Source organism: Chiloscyllium plagiosum, unplaced genomic scaffold (assembly GCF_037043375.1).
Source record: "Chiloscyllium plagiosum isolate Xiang-an unplaced genomic scaffold, Cpla_swu_hap1 HiC_scaffold_35, whole genome shotgun sequence".
Lineage (NCBI taxonomy): Eukaryota > Metazoa > Chordata > Chondrichthyes > Orectolobiformes > Hemiscylliidae > Chiloscyllium > Chiloscyllium plagiosum.
The window spans coordinates 22,089,118-22,109,032 of NW_028270173.1; the positions used below are offsets into that span (position 1 = coordinate 22,089,118).

Genomic DNA, 19,915 nt, shown 5'->3' on the forward strand with positions numbered 1-19,915 from the left:
CCATTTCCTTTCCAGATGCGCTGATTTCTGAGAATTCCTCAGACATTTCAACACTACAATCGATATCCCACTGAAAGTTCAAAAATGAGATGTTCTGTTCCGAGCATCATTTCGATGGATAGATGTTAGTTTCTTCACATCATTTTAAGATCAGGAGCTTTATGACTTTTGCATTCTCCCATTTGCTCCAGAAAGGTCCTTCCAACCCAAGGTATTCTATCCCTCCAATCTCCTTCTGAATTCCCTCATGACCAAGTCCAAATACCAGACATCATTGGCTTCCGTCAAAACTCCAGCATCTTGGGTCTTTGAAACTTGACTTGATACTTGACAAAATCGACATATGGCGGATGTTTCCTCACATGGAGAAATCTGGGTGGAGAGGTAACTGCTTTCTGATTTGCATGAAAAAATTTAAAACAGAGATCAGGAGAAATTTCTTCCAGCAACGGTCATGATTCTATGGAATGTGTGTTGGATGCTGGAACATTGAGTGAATTTAAGAATGATGTTGGCAGATTGTTATTTAGTAATAGATGAAATGATTATGGTTTTCTCAGTCCCTAAGGCGAAATGCAAAATCCGGTGATATGTTGACGTGAATATATTTTATCAGTAGTTGATTCTGAACTGCAGAACTGCAGTGTCTCCTTCCTGAAATGTATTGAACAAAGCGAAAAAAAACATTGAATGAACACAGGAATGTTTAAAGCATTATTTTGCTTCTGGTGAGATATTGTGGGGAACGACATGAATTTTTGGGACTTTAAAACTTGAGCTGTCTTGCATAAAAATAATTTATTTGCCTGAGAGAACAATATTCCAATAGAAACTTCGTTTTAAATCGATTTTGTTGCTGACAATGTGAGTTTAGATCTTCTAGTCTAAACAGACTTAAGTAAAATGTGTTTTATATGTCAACCATTGTAATGTATAACTGTATTTTGTATATGTTATCACTGCTGTCGATGAATACCATCGAAATCACGTTTAAAACAATCTTTCTGTTCGAAAATGAAAATGGCTGTAAAAAAGTTTTTTTTTCATTTTTCACAGAATGCAATAACTAAAAAGAGAAAGACTATGGTGAGACTAGAAATGTGTAACTGAGGGCTCACGTCGCACATTTGTAGGATCACTCTGGATGGGTTAGAAGGCCTGGATTCAACTCTGACTTTGTCCAGAGCCGTGACGTAGCACAGGTTGATTTAAAAGTCTAAAACTTGGTGATTTGCATCCTCCTCTTGAACTAACCACCTCTCCGTGCCTGGTAAAAGTTGAGCTGAAGCATTCAGGTCTTGAATGACCTCCTGAGAGTTAAGAGCTGTGGAGCCTGAGAGAACTGGTCCTGATCCTCGGGGGATAATACAACTCACTGTTAATGCTGCTCAGTTAAGCGAGATGTTAATTTGTTCGTTAGAAATAGCATGTTTAATGAGATCTGTTTACTGTTTCACTGGAGGATTGGCTTGTGTATAAATTGAGTGTGTTTCAGTGCATTAACTCATTTGGACTTTGTCTGCTTACACCTGAAAATGCGAATGCAGGCGCTTCTAATAGAAATTCTCTTTCCTGTTCTTGCAATTTTTGGAATTCCAGGTAAGTGATTAGAAACCGCTGTGACATTTTGCTTACCTCTTCTGGTTTAAATTAAATCTTTGCAATTTGATATACACACCGAATTGAACACTTGGTTTCTGCTGAGTTTTCCTTTCTTTTAATTACCATTGATTTCGGTTTGAGCCCAGTTTGTCCTGTCCTCGCTGATTGAATTGGAAACAACTATGTTTGAAGTAACGAAATTAAACGGTAGAGGATTTAAACGTTTATTTTCCATCAGTCTTGACGTTGGATGAGACGTTGAAGATCCCAATAATACGAGGAATGAGGTAGAGGGAGTAAGTCAGAAGACCATCATTAAAAGAGGCGTATTTCACGAATTGATATGGTTTATAGCAAATAACGTTCCTGCCTCTGATGACTTGCAACCTTGCATTCTGAAATAGGTAGGTGCAGAAATAATGTCTGCATTATTATTGTGGAGAAGTTGCACAGGCATGAAAAAACTGTCAATGCATCATCCTTTCCAAAAGGAAGGACAGCAAAATGCGGGTAGCTAGATCAGTTGAAAAAGCATTGGAATCGGGTAATTACGAATGGATAACAGAACATTTAGAAAATCTTAATGTCATCAAGTGGAATATTGCAGACGATAGCAAACTGTATGGAAAGGTACATTTTGAGAGGGATACAAACGCTTTTTTCAGAGAGATACTGATAGAAAAAGTAAATGGGCAAAATCTTGCAAATGGTGAATAATGTGGGAAGATGTCAAGTTGTTCATTTGAGAAGGGAGAAAAAGCAATCGAGTTTTATTTAAATGGTGACACGCATCAGGAAGCAGGTACACAAAGGGAAATGGGGCCTTCAGAAATACAAAAAAACAGATAATTAGCAAACAGGAACACGTTGTGATAAGGAAGGCGTGTGGAATTCTGGACTCTTATTTCAAGAGGGTTGCAGTACAACAATAGGGACGTCTTTCTGCAAGTTCCAAGCAGCTCTGAGAATTGATTTGGAACACTGTGAGCAATTTCGTTCAGTAACAAAGGAAATAAATTTTCCTGTGGCACAATTCATACGAGGACAATTAGGATGATCAGAGGGATGGAAAGACTGTCTTATGGTCATAAATTCAACAGTTTTGGAGTCTACTGTCAGGAGTTTAGAAGAATGAACAGTGATCCAATTGAGACATATCAGATTCTTAAGGATCTTGACAGGGTAAATGCTAAGACAATGTTCCCCTCATGGGAGAGTGCTTTGGCTGTTTCTACTTAAGCAGAAAATGGGATCATAAACAATTGGAACAGAAATTCTCGATCTCATCCTTGTAATCATTAAAATTAGTCATCAATGGCTGACAGTTATTCTGCCTGGAAACCATAGCCTTCCACTCCTTTGTGTATCCAAATCTGTCTAACTCAATCTTATACGCCAACATCCCATTACCTTCAAGGGAACAGAATTGCACTCTCCAACCACTCTCTCGGAGAATAATACATTTCTAACGTTTGTTTGAAAAAGGAAACAGTTTATTCTGATACCGTGTCCCCTAGTCTTAATCACTGTAGTCGAAAGAAAATATCTCTTTTTGTGTTCCACTTTGTCTCGTCCCCGCAAGATCTTATATGTTTCAATGAGATCGCCTTATATTCTTCCAGACTCGAATGGAGATGGGCATAACCTCACTTTAGCCAACAAGACCTTAATCGCAGGAATGTGGCAAGTGGTCCTTCTCTGAGTGACTTCTCAAATAATGCTATTTGTTTCCTTGAAATCAGGAGAGCAAACGGTGCAAAGTGATGACCAATTGAATATACCAGTCCAGAAATTACCCTTTGATTATTTCCATGACACAGACAATGTATTGCTAATGAGATTTCACTGTTTTCCATTGAAGTTCAAGTCTAAAATTGCCAGCAGCACATCAGTCTTGTCCAACCCAAGGCCTTCTCGCTGCACATCTCTGGGTGTTTGGATACATCTCACGATTTGATTTTCCTTACAGCAAACGTGATGACAGTGTTGATTCTTTCCCAAGGGAATTGCGGCCTTTCCAAAGGAATCACTCACTACATGATTGCCATGGCAACAGGAGATATGATGGTCCTTGTCTTCAACGTGATTGTGAGCCAGATCTTCAAGTATCATTTCCCGGATTCCCTGCTGAACTACACCCCCGCCTGCCGGCTCAGTGCCTTCCTGCAAGGGTTCAGCATCCAACTCTCCATCTGGTTTACCATCGCCATCACCTTTGACCGCTTTGTAGCAATTTGCTGCAACAAATTGAAGGGGATGTATTGCACTGAAAGAATGGCTAACGTGGTCATATTCATCGTGGGTTCTCTTAACATCATGGTCAACATTCCCTTGTCTTTTCGCTATGAGCCCACTCATGTTCTGAACAATGTACAGTGGGGCTGCCGCACCGTCACCGGTTACCTCACTTCACCGGCCTGGGCAGCTCACCGATGGCTCACCAACATCTCAAACATGTTTCTTCCTATTCCCCTGCTCCTGCTGTTGAACACTCTCACCGCTGGCCATATCCTAGCAGCCAGCAGAGTTCGCCGGGCTCTGAAGGACAGCAGAGGTGGTGCTGGGGAAATGGGCAGAGACCCCAAGCTGAAGAGCAGGAGGACCTCCATCATTCTGCTCTTCACTATCTCTGGCTGCTTCATGGTGCTGTCAGCCCCCATCACTGTCATCCATATCTGCGTCAGCTTTGCCCACATTACGTCTCTCCAAGTTTCAAACTCACTCTATGTGGCAATCAGGGCAGCGTTCCTGCTGATGTGCACCAGCTCCTGCACAAACACTTGTATTTATGCACTGACCCAGAGGAGATTCAGAGAGGAGGTGAAGAACTTGCTGAAATCTCCTTATGTTCTCCTCAGAAAGTTATGAAAATAATTTATATTGATGGGGGGAGTTGGTGGTTGAATGATAACCTCACTGGGCCAGCATTCTAAAACCCAAACTCATATCCTGGGGACATAGGTTGAAATTCCACACTGGCAAATGATGCATTTTCTATGCAAATAGCGCGAGCCTAATGTTGATTATGTCGCCATTCATGATTAACATGCGGGAAAATTAATTGTCTTCAAAAACTGATTGTCTTTCGGCAAGAACCTCTGACGGCTTTTAAGCATCTCCATCGTATATGTGATGTACGATCCACAGCCATGTCGATCTCAGAGCATTAGGATTGAGTCTTAGCTGCCCTTTGGGAAAATGCCAACCTTGGCAGGGATGCCCACGTTCTGGAATGAACAAAATAAAATACGTCATTATTAATCAAGTGACCGATATTTTACTGTGTCTTTCGTGATGATACTGCTGCCTTAACAGGGTTCTGTCATAATTGTATTTTTTTTTCAAAAGGGATTGTGTAAGGCAGAGGTTCTGATTTGTCTCTGTTTAGGCCACTTTGATTATGGCTAACAGATACTGCCTCAAGCAATAATCAGGGAAAAGGTCTTTTGGTTTTAAAAAAACACTTGTCCAATGAAAGGGGAGTGGCCAGTTCTACCAGCTCAGGGTCGTTTTGTTCTAGTTTGGTTTTAGGTATCAGCACACAGGCTGCACAATTCTGGTCAAAGAACGCTGTGAGGAAAATAAAAGGCTTCCTTGATTCGACAGATGCCTCTCTCTAACATCTCTCCCGTAAGAACCTGTAGTTTGAACTAAACGTTTTTTCCAAGGACTGTGTTTATGGGGTTGTTGCAGCAAATTGGAACCGCTCCTTTGTTAAGTTGTGGGGTTTGTCGTGTTGGTTCGGTTGTCCAATTATATTTCAATTTGTGTTTCATTCAGTGGTGTGTAAATAAATTGTTTTATTTGAAGCCAAGTGGTTTTACCAGGTGCATCAAAGCTGGAATATGTACCTTACATCTGCCTAAAACAACTGGAAGAGTTAGAGTATGGGCGACCTTCGTGAAATATTTTAGGAGGTTCGAACCTGATATTCTACTTTTTTCATTCTGAATTGATATAAACAGTTAGAACGCTGAAGGGTTGGACCAAGTGATTAGATACAATGGTTAGTAAGTCCAGAGGACTGGAGATCGATGTAGAGAGGAGATGGAAGTACTACTGGATGAATTCACAACAACTTTGTGACCCATGTCCATCAAAACTACAGATGGCTTTTTCATGGGTACTGACGACAGCAGCGTCCAGGCCAATATTGAACAACGGCCTTAGTCTGTGACAAGGAGACTTCTTGACACAGTGACAGTGAAGTATTAGCAATATATTTCCAAGTCACGGTGATGTGTGGTTTGAATGGGGACCAGCGGTGGTAGCGTTCCATTGTGTATGCTGTCATGTCCATCTAAATGGTAGACATCACAAGCTGGGAAGATGTTATGCCAGGAGCCAGGATAAGTTGTTGAATTGCATCGTATGTAGGGTACACATTGCTGCATATGTGCGTTGGCACACGGATCGGATGTTAAAGGCATTAGATGGTGCATCAATGCTGTGCGTGTCTTGCTACGTATGAGCATATAGCGGAAGAGGGGGTCTACTTTGGATAGATGTGAGCTAATACATTTATGTGACACAGACCAAGTTAGGAATTGCAGGGTTAATGGTTGGGAACTGTTGAGTGTTGTCCAGCGGAGTGACCTCGGGAGGCAGGTGCATAGTTTCTTCAAAGTTGCACATTGGTAGACGGGTGATTAAGGAGACGTTTCGAATGCTTGCTTTCATTGGTTAGAAATTGAGTATAAAATTGGGACATCTTGTTGCGGCAGAGCAGATCATTATTACATCTACATTTGGCGTTCTGAATACAATTCGGTTAGTCCTGCTATAGGTACGATGTTATTGAACTGGAATTGGCGTAGAAAACAATTGTAAAGATATTACTGAGATTGGAGGGAAAGACGATTAGCAGCAGCTGGATATGTCGTGACACTTCTTAATCTTTGGACCATAGGGATGATCTCATAGAGGTTTATAAAATCATGGCTGGGCAGAGATAAAGTGAATAGCCAAGGTCTTTTCCCCAGGATATGGAATTTTAAAACATAAGGGCATAGATATTAGGATAAAAAGGCAAACATTTTAGTGGGACCTGAGGGGTATATTTTTCACACAGAGGGTGATGTTCATATAGAACGAACAGTCAGAGGAATTGGAGAGCGGAGTACAATGACACCATTTTGCAAGACATTTGGACAGATGTGGATACACAGATGTTTCAGCGTAATTTGAACAATTTGTTTTCATGGCCAAATGCACAGCAGATGAACATGACAGAAGGATAAATGTGACTGTATCCACTTTAATAACAAAAACAGGAAGGCAGAATATTACCTGAATGACAATACATTGGGAGGTTAGGAGGTGCAACAATTCATGGGTGCGCATGTCCACCAATCTCTGATAGTAAGCATGCAGGTGAAGAAGGTAATGAAGAAAGCAAATAAATGCTGTCTGGATAGTAAAAGCATTTGAGAAATGGAGAAGGGGAATCTTGTTGTGATTATTTCGGGTTTTGGTGGGACCACATCTGGGATATTAAGTGCAGATTTGGTCTCCTTATCTGATGAGAAAGTTATTGGCATTGAGGAAACATAACGAAAATTTACCAGACTGAATCCTGGGTTGGCAGGACTGACCTATGAAGATTGGGTATTTTCACTGAAGTTTAGAAGAATGAGAGAGGATGTTAGACCAATTTAGTTCTCTAAAACTAACCTTAAAACTCAAAAATTCCAAAAAGACTGAGCAGGGCAAGAGTACGAAGAATGATCCGATTAAAGGAGAGTTATGAACCTGTGGTCATACACTGAGCACTTAGGACTGAGATGAAGAGAGGTTCCTTCACCGAGAGTGGTGAGCCTCCACAACTTTCTGCCTTAGGAAGAGGGTGAGACTAAAATATTGAGTGCTTTCAAGAAGGAGTTTATTTTATTCCGAGGGTTAAGGGAGCAAAGGGTATCAGGAGAAAGATGTACTGAGTTGGATGAAAGTCTGAGTCCAGTATCATCGAATGTTAAAATGAAACAGATGTCAAAAAAACCCCAAAAGATTTGAAGTTACTGAAGAGCACAATGTGAAATGAATAAAATCATAATGAAACTAAAATCCAACATGAATTCCCATGCAAATTGTGCTCAACATCATTGTGTTTTCACATGAAAGAACAGGTAAGCAATAATTGACCTCAAACATTAACCAGACATCGCTGCCAGACAGGCCACCAGCATGAGGCACACAAGGTGTTTGTGACAAAAACCTGCTCAATTGCGTCCAGTACAATATAAGTTCCTTTCTTTGAGGATTCAGCCACAAATCTTCATTTTAGGGAAGCTCCCAAGCAAGTCCGTTTTAAATGCACCAAACAGTCGCAGTTATTTTTGCAAAATGATGGACTGCCGTGGAACCTCCTCAGCACTGTTCACGAGAATCTTACTCTTATTTTTCCACCAGAGTCACTTTTATCTGACACTTAAGTAACAGCCCTGTACAATGAATGCTCGCCAAATCAACAAGTTCCTGTTAAACACCGGAACTGTGACAATCACCATATTGCTTCTCGTCTCTGCTTCTTCATCCTCTTTACAGCAGACTCCAGGTCATTCCTTTTTAAGTTGTGGGATCACTCCTGAAGCTCTGATGGTGCTGTATCCCATGATTTTGTTTGGTGTTTGGCTGATACGTCCTTATAATTGAAATATACAATCTGTAGCTTGTAAATATTAGGCATGAACAAATTTTCCAAGAATAGATTCATTCATACTCTCTTGGCCATCACTGCCTGTTCTACTTTTTGTGTTTTTGGACCACAAAGTCCATATAAACAATACTTCTGGGCACCACGTAGAACCCCAGCATTATGTGATGAGCGACTCTACTTGAAACTTATTGCTTATCCCACATTAGGATAAAACCTTTTCTGAGAAGGACAGGACATTCAGTTTACACTTGGATAGATGCAGGTCTCGAAACTGTTTAAGGATAGAGAGCAGGCTATTCAGGAGTGGGATGAGGACAAAATTCTTCACCCACCGTCGTGAACTTGTGGAATTCTCTGCCGCATGAAGTATTTGCGATAATGACATTAAATGATTTGTAGAAGGAGTTGGGCGTAGTTTTTAGTGTAGAAGGAGTAACAATGTATGTGGAGAGAGCGGGAACAAGGGACTGAGATCAATGATCAGCCATAATCATGTTAATGCCAGAAGAGGCTTAAATGATTTATCCCAAAAAGCCTGGTGATATGTAATTGCCCCTCGGGAGAAAAGTGGGATGTTGCACGGCCTTCTTTGCTCTTGCTGTTACTGAACACACATGAAATCGCCCCACCTTTCAATTCTGCTTTGGCAGTGCTTAAGAGCGAAGATGACTTGTTTTCATTGTGGCTTAAAAGAGTCTGAGAGGAGTGATGATGCTGCTACTTTAACAAGATTATGTTGACCTTGGTTTTCTTTCAGAGAGGTCGTAAAAGACTCTGGAATGTCTACGTTTGAATATTTTTGAGGGCCAATTTGATCATAGCTAACAGATACTGCCTCAAGCACAGGCTTTCAAGTTTAAAAATAAAGCATTTGTCCAGTGAAAGGGGAGTGGGGTCGTCCCCCAGCTTAGCTTTTCTCTGGTTTGATTTGGTGTTTGTCAGTCAGCTATACACTGCAAGCAGTCAGCCAGTTGTGAAGCTGCTGGACCCATGCTGAACCTGTCTCTCTGAATTCTCTCCTGTAAGACCCTGTGTTTGATTTTACCTCTTGTGCCATGAGGTGTTTGTGCAGGATGTTGCAAGTTTTGATAATTTGTTGGGTTTTCAGATGGGGTAAGTTATTAGGTATTCTGTCTCTTTTGTTTGTGTTTCATGCATTAATCTTGTAAATAAATACTGTATTAATTAATATTAAGTGGGTTTGAACAGCCGCATCTCTCCTAGAATATCCACTTTACATATGCTTAAAACAACTGTCAAGCTCAGTGTCTGGGCTGCATTGTTGAAATATTTTGAGGGGGTTGGGCATGGTGTATAACAGAGGTCTGCACATGTGGGAGAATGCCTGCTTAAAATACAAAGCCAAAACGCTGAAAACTACAGCAGAAAATACTTGACTGCTCGGTCAGTCAAGCAGCGTCTGTTGAGATATCAACAGTGTCAACATTGAAGATGGCTGCAGAAAGACTCGCTGCCTCTGTCAGAGAACACCCCCCCCCCCTCCCAATTCTCAAGAAGGATTACACACGAAACATTGATTTCTCTAACTCCTGATGCTGCCTCCCTTGCTATGTTCTTGTAGCCTCCCGTTTCTCTCCGAAAGACTCAGTGATTGCAGGTGAGCAATGGAGGTTGCAGCTCCCACTCTCCAATGCGGCTGGGAAACAGCTCTATGGCAAGTAACGAGAAGCGTGCATGCACTTCGGGAGCTAAGCTTTCAAAGTGAAGTGACGAAGCTGCAGCGCTCCGAAAACTTGTGATATCGAATAAACCCTTTGGACTATTAGCTGGTGTCGTGTCACTTCTGTATCTATCGATTGCATTCGAACACCAGCGCCTCTACGTCAGTTTCTGATGTTTACTGACCGTATACGACTTCACATTGTATGCCGGGCATGAATGCCTGCCATTAATCACCATTGAAAATAAAGCAAAGCTTGCGAATTCCTGGCTCTCCCTCCAAATCAATTAGTTCTTGTTTTGTCCTCAGAAACTGTACTTTAAAAAAAAAGTCATGGTGTATTGCAGGTTCCTCTTTGCGAGTTAGAATGTAATGCATCATCATTTTCTGTCTGATGAACACTTTGGTGAAGTGCCTTCGATTATGGTGTTATCTGAACCCTCGTTGCAATTGGTCCCAGCGAGAGGTAACGCAGTGATCAAACACGATTTCACGTAGAACAATCTGGAGGTCCTCCGCTTGGTGTCACACAGATCGATGGGACACATGAGGCTCATACATAGTCAGGTTTTAGGGACAAGTAATTAAACGATCTACAGTCAGAAATATCTGGAGAACAGCCGGCCGATAATCAATGAATGCAAAATTTAACCAACAGAGCATGAGTACTCTCCGTTTGGATTTATGCTTACTGGAGGTTGCATATTGTTATGTGCCAGGCAAGACGTCCTCAAAATATTTCAAGAATGTAGCCTAGACCCATAACTTTTTTGTTATTTTAAAGACAGATGTGGAGTGGATATTCCAGGAGAGATGCAGCTGGTCAAATCACTCAGCTTTAAGCAGCACAGAATTTATTTAAGCTCTACAGTTGAAGCATGAACAAAAGGAAACTGAATTTAGAATAACTCAATCATTGAAAATCCACTAGGTGTCAAGTGAGGACTGCAGATGCTGGAGATTAGAGTCAAGATTAGAGTGGGTCAGGCAGCATCCGAGGAGCAGCAAAAATCGACGTTTCGGGCAGGAACCCTGTATTTGGAAACGGATGAAGTATCAGGTTTGAAAATCCAACTGACTCGACATAACTATTTATCCAAGCAGGTGTTCCAATTCCCACTACATCGTATCGACACATCCTTTGGTAAAAGCCATCTTCAAACACACATTCTTACAGGCTGGAGAGATTTCTGAGAGAGAAGCCAGTAAAGAATCACCTGCTGCAGCATGGAAACTTTAACATGTACTAGCTTCTGCTGCAGCTACCATCAGCTTCTCTGCTGCAACTAAACCAAACTAGAAAAAAAAACCTGAAATGGGAGAACAGGCCAAACCCCTGCCTTTCTTAAAGTAGAAAATATGGCACCACTGCCATTACGACTTCTTTTGAAAAAAAAAATCAATACACTTGCACACTCAGGAACCTGTCCACTGTAGAAAAGCAGGAACTTGTTCAAACATTGCACTTCTTTATTTAAACAAAATCTTTGGGGACAATTATCCAGTTATTCTGTGCCAGAACGTTCCGATCAGCTCACTTTGGAGTTAACAAATGGTTCTCAGTGCCACTGACAGGTTGATGTTACAAACTGTTCTTCAGATCTAAGGGACAGGGGGAAAGTCATGAGGTTTACTTTGTTGAAATGAGAGTGGGCAATTGGAATAGACTATCTGGGGAAGTTTGGAGATCTTTTGTGTCAAAACAAAATACAAAGAGAGTAGTAATTGTTGTAGAAAAGAGACCTAGAATTACAAAAGGAGAATAAGTTCTCACTGAAAGCTGAAGTATATGAAAGAACGTACATACATTCAGTGGGTATTAGTGAAGTGAAAATATCTAAGTGGAGGAGAGACTCAAAGACTGAAGTTGATATGATTAGTACATTCGGAACGATGACAGGGGAGGAACTGTGTGTATACTGGTGACGGATCATCCTTTGAATGTACTGCTAGTTGTATGGATAGTGAGGACAGGGGTTACAATCGGGTGTGTTTGAGAGTGATTATTCTCCAGAGATGCTGTCAGATGACCTGGACTTTTTCAGTACTTTGTTTTTATTTCAGATCTCCAGCAGCTATGGCATTTTGTTTTAACATTAGTTTGTCTTTTACAGAATGCGGAGAAGATAAGACGATAAGATGATCAAGCACAAATAAGCCACTCAGTCTGGTGAATTCGTTCCATAATACAATGAGATTATGTCTGATAACCAAGAGAATGATTAGGAAATGAGGAGGTGCAACAATTCCTGGGTGTCCTTGTCTCTGACAATAAATATGCAGGTGCAGCAGATACTGAAGAAAGCAAAAGAAATGTTGACTGCAGAGCAAAACCATTTGAGTAATGGCACAGGAGTGTCTTGCTTCGGGCTTCAGTAAGACCACATCTGGACCTTTCAGTGCAGTTTTGGTGACATCATCTGATGAAGCATGTTTTGTTGTTGCAGGGACTATATCGCAAATTTATCTGTTTCACTTCTGGGATGACAGGACTGAACGATGAAGACAGTCAGGATTATATTCACTGGAGTTTAGAGGAATGAGGGAGGATCTTATAACTATAAAATTCCATGAAACTGTGTGCAAAACTCTAAAATTCTAAGAGGACTCGTCAGGGCATGAATAGGAAGAATAGGAAATACAGACACTGAGGTCACAGTCTTAGGACACAAAATTTCTTTACGAAAGGAGGAGAACGCCTCTTTATTCCCTGCCACAGGATGAGGTTGAGGCGAAAACATTGAATGATTTCAAAAAGAATTTAATTTTGTTCTTTGCACTAAAGGGGTCAAAGGGTTTTGGAAGAAAGCAGGAAAGGGGTACGGACGGCTTCTGATTGGCAGAATTTTAAAATAATCACACTTTTAATCTCGTGAAATGCGGGATTACCAAATGTATTGTTATGAATGACATAGAACAACTTAAAAGGATTGAAATTACTGCATGAGGCAGCGTGAAATGTGAACAAAATCACAATTCTTTTTTTTGTCTCATAATGAAGTCAAATATAGCACGAATTCAAATGGAAATCCTGATTAATGTAATTGTGCTTACACGTGAAAGAACAGGTACAACAATGACTTATCTAACCCATTCACTAAACAATCTACTCAGCATTAGGGGCACGACGAGGGACAAAATCCTTCACAGCTCTACCTCGAGTAGAACTCTAGACATTTCTTTTAGGCCGAAGGCATCAATTCTCACCTTACAGCATCTCCCAAACAAACCAAGTTCAACCAGCACAGAGTTTTCCAAAATAATGGACTGCTGGTGGAAACCCCTCAGAGCTGTTCAAGAGAATATAAATGGTGTGGTTCAGCCTGAGTCACCTTTCTCTGACCTTACAGTGGCATACCTTTTCAAGTGTAGACTGGTAATTATCACCAATTCCTGGAGAGTGGAGGAACTTGTCGCACTCACAATATTTCTCTTTGTGTTCTCTTCCTCCACATCTTCCCTGAAGCCACCAGGTGACTCCAATCGACGTTATTGGATCACTCCAGCCGTGCCATCCAATATCCAAATTTTTTTCTATCATTTCAGGTATTCTTCATTTCAAAATAAAGACAATCAGCTCCTTTTGAAATAAAGAATCAAAGCCTTCATTCTTGTGAATATCTTTATGAAGAGTTGAGGTAGAATAACAAATTCGTATCAATTATGGTTTTAATACCCATTTCCTTTCCAGATGCGCTGATTTCTGAGCATTCCTTCGACATTTCAACACTACGTTCGATATCCCACTGAAAGGTCAAAAATGAGAGGTTCTGTTCCTAGCATCATTTCAATGCATAGATGTTAGTTTCTTCACATCATTTTAAGATCAGGAGCTTTATGACTTTTGCATTCTCCCATTTGCTCCAGAAAGGTCCTTCCAACCCAAGGTATTCTATCCCTCCAATCTCCTTCTGAATTCCCTCATGACCAAGTCCAAATACCAGACATCATTGGCTTCGGCCAAAACTCCAGCATCTTGGGTCTTTGAGACTTGACTTGACACTTGACAAAATCGACATATGGCGGATGTTTCCTCACATGGGGAAATCTGGGTGGAGAGGTAACTGCTTTCTGATTTGTAGTAGAAAATTTAAAACAGAGATCATGAGCAATTTCTTCCTGCAACGGTCATGATTCTATGGAATGTGTGTTGGATGCTGGAACATTGTGTGAATTTAAGAATGATGTTGGAAGATTGTTATTTAGTAATAGATGAAATGATTATGGTTTTCTTAGTCCCAAAGGCGAAATGCAAAATCCAGTGATATGTTGACGTGAATATATTTTATCAGTAGTTGATTCTGAACTGCAGAACTGCAGTGTCTCCTTCCAGAAATGTATTGAACACAGGAAAAAAAAACATTGAATGAACACGGGAATGTTTAAAGGACTTATTTTTCTTCTGGTGAGATATTGTGGGAAATGAAATGAATTTTTGGGACTTTAAAACTTGAGCTGTCTTGCATAAAAATAATTTATTTGGCTGAGCGAACAATATTCCATAGAAACTTCGTTTTAAATCGATTTTGTTGCTGACAATGTGAGTTTAGATCTCCTCGTCTAAACAGACTTAAGTAAAATGTGTTTTATATGTAAACCATTGTAATGTGTATCTGTATATTTTATATGCTATCACTGCTGTCGATGAATACCATCGAAATCACATTTAAAACATCTTTCTGTTCGAAAATGAAAATGGCTGTAAAAAACGTTTTTTTTTCATTTTTCACAGAATGCAATAACTAAAAAGAGAAAGGCTATGGTGAGACTAGAAATGTGTAACTGAGGGCTCACGTCGCACATTTGTAGGATCACTCTGGATGGGTTAGAAGGCCTGGATTCAACTCTGACTTTGTCCAGAGCCGTGACGTAGCACAGGTTGACTTAAAAGTCTAAAACTTGGTGATTTGCATCCTCCTCTTGGACTAACCACCTCTCCGTGCCTGGTAAAAGTTGAGCTGAAGCATTCAGGTCTTGAATGACCTCCTGAGAATTAAGAGCTGTGGAACCTGAGAGAACTGGTCCTGATCCTCGGGGGATAATACAGCTCACTGAAAATGCTGCTCAGTTAAGCGAGATGTTAATTTGTTCGTTAGAAATAGCATGTTTAATGAGATCTGTTTACTGTTTCACTGGAGGATTGGCTTGTGTATAAATTGAGTGTGTTTCAGTGCATTAACTCATTTGGACTTTGTCTGCTTACACCTGAAAATGCGAATGCAGGCGCTTCTAATAGAAATTCTCTTTCCTGTTCTTGCAATTTTTGGAATTCCAGGTAAGCGATTAGAAGCCGCTGTGACATTTTGCTTACCTCTTCTGTTTTAAATTGAATCTTTGCAATTTGATATATACTCCGAATTGAACACTTGCTTCCTGCTGAGTTTTCCTTTCTTTTAATTACCATTGATTTCGGTTTGAGTCCAGTTTGTCCTGTCCTAGCTGACTGAATTGGAAACAACTATGTTTGAAGTAACGAAATTAAACGGTAGAGGAGTTAAACGTTTATTTTCCATCAGTCTTGACGTTGGATGAAACTTTGAAGATCCCAAAATTACGAGGAATGAGGTAGAGGGAGTAAGTCAGAAGACCATCATTAAAAGAGGAGTATTTCACGAATTGATATGGTTTATGGCAAATAACGTTCCTGCCTCTGATGACTTGCAACCTTGCATTCTGAAATAGGTAGGTGCAGAAATAATGTCTGCATTATTATTGTGGAGAAGGTGCACAGGCATGAAAAAACTGTCAATGCATCACTCCGATTCAAAAGGAAGGACAGCAAAATGCGGGTAGCTAGATCAATTAAAAAAAAGCATTGTAATCTGGTAATTACGATGGGATAGCAGAACATTTAGAAAATCTTCATGTCATCAAGTGGAATTTTGCAGACGATAGCAAACTGTATGGAAAGGCACATTTTGAGAGAGACACAAACGTTTTTTTTTCAGACAGATACTGATAGATAAAGTAAATGGGCAAAATCTTGCAAATGGTGTATAATGTGGGAAGATGTCAAGTTGTTCATTTGAGAAGGGTGAAAAAGCAATTTGTGGAAGCAGGTACACAAAGGAAGATGGGGCCTTCGGACATACAAAAAACAGAAAATTAGCAAACAGGAACACGTTGTGATCAGGAAGGCGTGTAGAATTCTGGCCTCATATTTCAAGAGGGTTGGAGTACAACAGTAGGGACGTCTTACTGCAAGTTCCATGCAGCTCTGAGAATAGATTTGGAACACTGTGAGCAATTTCGTCCAGTAACAAAGGAAATACATTTTCATCTGGCACAATTCATACGAGGACAATTAGGATGATCAGAGGGATGGAAAGACTGTCTTATGGTCATAAATTCAACAGTTTTGGTGTCTACTGTCTGGAGTTTAGAAGAATGAACAGTGATCCAATTGAGACATATCAGATTCTTAAGGATCTTGACAGGGTAAATGCTAAGACAATGTTCCCCTCATGGGAGAGTGCTTTGGCTGTTTCTGCTTAAGCAGAAAATGGGATCATTAACAATTGGAACAGAAATTCTCGATCTCATCCTTGTAATCATTAAAATGAGTCATCAATGGCTGACAGTTATTCTGCCTGGAAACCAGAGCCTTCCACTCCTTTGTGTATCCAAATCTGTCTAACTCAATCTTATACGCCAACATCCGATTACCTTCAAGGGAACAGAATTGCACTCTCCAACCACACTCTCAGAGAATAATACATGTCTTACCTTTGTTTGAAAAAGGAAACAATTTATTCTGATACAGTGTCCCCTCGGCTTAATCACTGCAGTCGAAAGTAAATATCTCTTTTTGTGTTCCACTTTGTCTAGTCCCCGCAAGATCTTATATGTTTCAATGAAATCACCTTATATTCTTCCAGACTCGAATGTAGATGGGCATAACCTCACTTCAGCCAACAAGACCTTAATCGCAGGAATGTGGCAAGTGGTCCTTCTCTGAATGACTTCGAAAATAATGCTATTGGTTTCCTTGAAATCAGGAGAGCAAACGGTGCAAAGTGATGAGCAATAGAATATACCAGTCCTGAAATTACCCTTTGATTATTTCCATGACACAGACAATGTATTGCTAATGAGATTTCACTGTTTTCCATTGAAGTTCAAGTCTAGCATTGCCAGCAGCACATCAGTCTTGTCTAACCCAAGACCTCATCGCTGCACATCTCTGGGTGTTTGGATACATCTCACGATTTGATTTTCCTTACAGCGAACCTGATGACAGTGCTGATTCTTTCCCAAGGGAAGTGCGGCCTTTCCAAAGGAATCACTCACTACATGATTGCCATGGCAACAGGAGATATGATGGTCCTTGTCTTCAACGTGATTGTGAGCCAGAACTTCAAGTATCATTTCCCGGATTCCCTGCTGAACTACACCTCCGCCTGCCGGCTCAGTGCCTTCCTGCAAGGGTTCAGCATCCAACTCTCCATCTGGTTTACCATCGCCTTCACCTTTGACCGCTTTGTAGCAATTTGCTGCAACAAATTGAAGGGGATGTATTGCACTGAAAGAATGGCTAACGTGGTTATATTCATCGTGAGTTCTCTTAACGTCATGGTCAACATTCCCTTGCCTTTTCGCTATGAGCCCACCCATGTTCTGAACAATGTACAGTGGGGCTGCCGCACCGTCACCAGTTACCTCACTTCTCTGGCCTGGGCAGCTCACCGGTGGCTCTCCAACATCTCAAACATGTTTCTTCCTATTCCCCTGCTCCTGCTGTTGAACACTCTCACCGCTGGCCATATCCTAGCAGCCAGCAGAGTTCGCCGGGCTCTGAAGGACAGCAGCGGTGGTGCTGGGGAGATGGGCAGAGATCCCGAGCTGAAGAGCAGGAGGACCTCCATCATTCTGCTCTTCACCATCTCTGGCTGCTTCATGGTGCTGTCAGGCCCCATCACTGTCATCCATATCTGCGTCAGCTTTACCCACATTACGTCTCTCCAAGTTTCAAACTCACTCTATGTGGCAATCAGGGCAGCGTTCCTGCTGATGTGCACCAGCTCCTGCACAAATACTTGTATTTATGCACTGACCCAGAGGAGATTCAGAGAGGAGGTGAAGAACTTGCTGAAATCTCCTTATGCTCTATTCAGAAAGTTATGAAAATAATTTGTATTGATGGGAGGAGTTGGTGGTTTAATGGGCTGCACGGTGGCACAGTGGTAAGCACTGCTGCCTCACAGCGCCAGAGACCCGGGTTCAGTTCCCGCCTCAGGCGACTGACTGTGTGGAGTTTGCACGTTCTCCCCGTGTCTGCGTGGGTTTCGTCCGGGTGCACCGGTTTCCACATAGAACAATACAGCACAGAACAGGCCCTTCGGCCCACGATGTTGTGCCGAACATTTGTCCTACCTTAAGCACCCATCCATATACCTATCCAATTGCCGCTTAAAGGTCTCCAAAGATTCTGACTCTACCACTCCCATAGGCAGCGCATTCCATGCCCCCACCACTCTCTGGGTAAAGAACCCACCCCTGACATCTCCCCTACACCTTCCATCCTTCACCTTAAATTTATGTCCCCTTGTAACGCTCTGTTGCATCCGGGGAAAAAAGTTTCTGACTGTCTACTCTATCTATTCCTCTGGTCATCTCATACACCTCTATCAAGTCACCCCTCATCCTTCGCCGTTCCAACGAGAAAAGGCCTAGCACTCTCAGCCTATCCTCGTTCGACCTATTCTCCATTCCAGGCAATATCCTGGTAAATCTTCTCTGCACCCTCTCCAAAGCTTCCACATCTTTCCTAAAGTGAGGCGACCAGAACTGCACACAGTACTCCAAATGTGGCCTAACCAAAGTCCTATCCAGTTGCAACATCACTTCATGACTCTTGAATTCAATCCCTCTGCTAATGAACGCTAATACACCATAGGCTTTCTTACAAGCTCTGTCCACCTGAGTGGCAACTTTTAAAGATCTATGAACATAGAGCCCAAGATCCCTCTGTTCCTCCACCTCAGTAAGAACCCTACCATTAACCTGATATTCCGCATTCTTATTTGTCTTTCCAAAATGGACAACCTCACACTTGGCAGGGTTGAACTCCATCTGTCACTCCTCAGCCAAGCTCTGCATCATATCTAAGTCTCTTTGCAGCCGACAACAGCCCTCCTCACTATCCACAACTCCACCAATCTTCGTTGAATTTTCTTTGCAAATAGCGCGAGCACAATGTTGATTATGTCGCCATTCATGATTAACATGCAGGAAAATTAATTGTCTTCAAAAATTGATTGTCTTTTCGGCGAGAACCTCTGACGGCTTTTAAGCATCTCCATCGTATATGTGATGTACGATCCACAGCCATGTCGATCTCAGAGCATCAGGATTGAGTCTTAGCTGCCCTTTGGGAAAATGCCAACCTTGGCAGGGATGCCCACATTCTCGAATGAACAAAATAAAATACGTCATTATTAATCAAGTGACTGATATTTTACTGTGTCTTTCGTGATGATACTGCTGCCTTAACAGGGTTCTGTTGTCCTTGTGTCTTTTATTCAAACGGGATTGTGAAAGGCAGAGGTTCTGATGTCTCTCTCTAACATCTCTCCCGTAAGAACCTGTAGTTTGAACTAAACGTTTCTTTCCAAGTGCTGTTTTTATGGGGATGTTGCAGAAAATTGTAACAGCTCCTTTGTTAAGTTGTGGGGTTTGTCGTGATGGCTCGGTTGTCCAATTATACTTCAGTTTGTATTTCATTCAGTGGTGTGTAAATAAATTGTTTTACTTGAAGCCAAGTGGTTTGACCAGGTGCATCAAAGCTGGACTGTGTACCTTAGATCTGCCTAAAACAACTGGAAGAGTTAGAGTATGGGCGACCTTCGTGAAATGTTTTGGGAGGTTCTAACCTGGTATTCTACACTTTTCACTCTGAATTGATACAAACAGTTAGAACGCTGAAGGGTTGGACCAAGTGGATAGAAACAATGGTTAGTAAGTCCAGAGGACTGGAG

General features: G+C 41.4%; 2 protein-coding genes across 2 annotated transcripts; both read left to right on the forward strand.

Moving 5' to 3' along the window:
- The first annotated feature begins 1,535 nt into the window (after positions 1 to 1,535).
- On the forward strand, positions 1,536 to 4,470 carry LOC148140454 (melatonin receptor type 1A-like). The gene is made up of 2 exons (XM_087978875.1): positions 1,536 to 1,599; positions 3,605 to 4,470. The coding sequence occupies exons 1-2, from the start codon at positions 1,536 to 1,538 to the stop codon at positions 4,468 to 4,470; spliced, it is 930 nt and encodes a 309-aa protein (XP_087835001.1).
- A 10,679-nt stretch (positions 4,471 to 15,149) lies between these two features.
- Positions 15,150 to 18,062, forward strand: LOC148140455 (uncharacterized). Its single transcript, XM_087978957.1, has 2 exons — positions 15,150 to 15,213; positions 17,197 to 18,062. Exons 1-2 carry the CDS (start codon positions 15,150 to 15,152, stop codon positions 18,060 to 18,062), a joined length of 930 nt encoding a protein of 309 aa, XP_087835083.1.
- Positions 18,063 to 19,915: the final 1,853 nt, after the last annotated feature.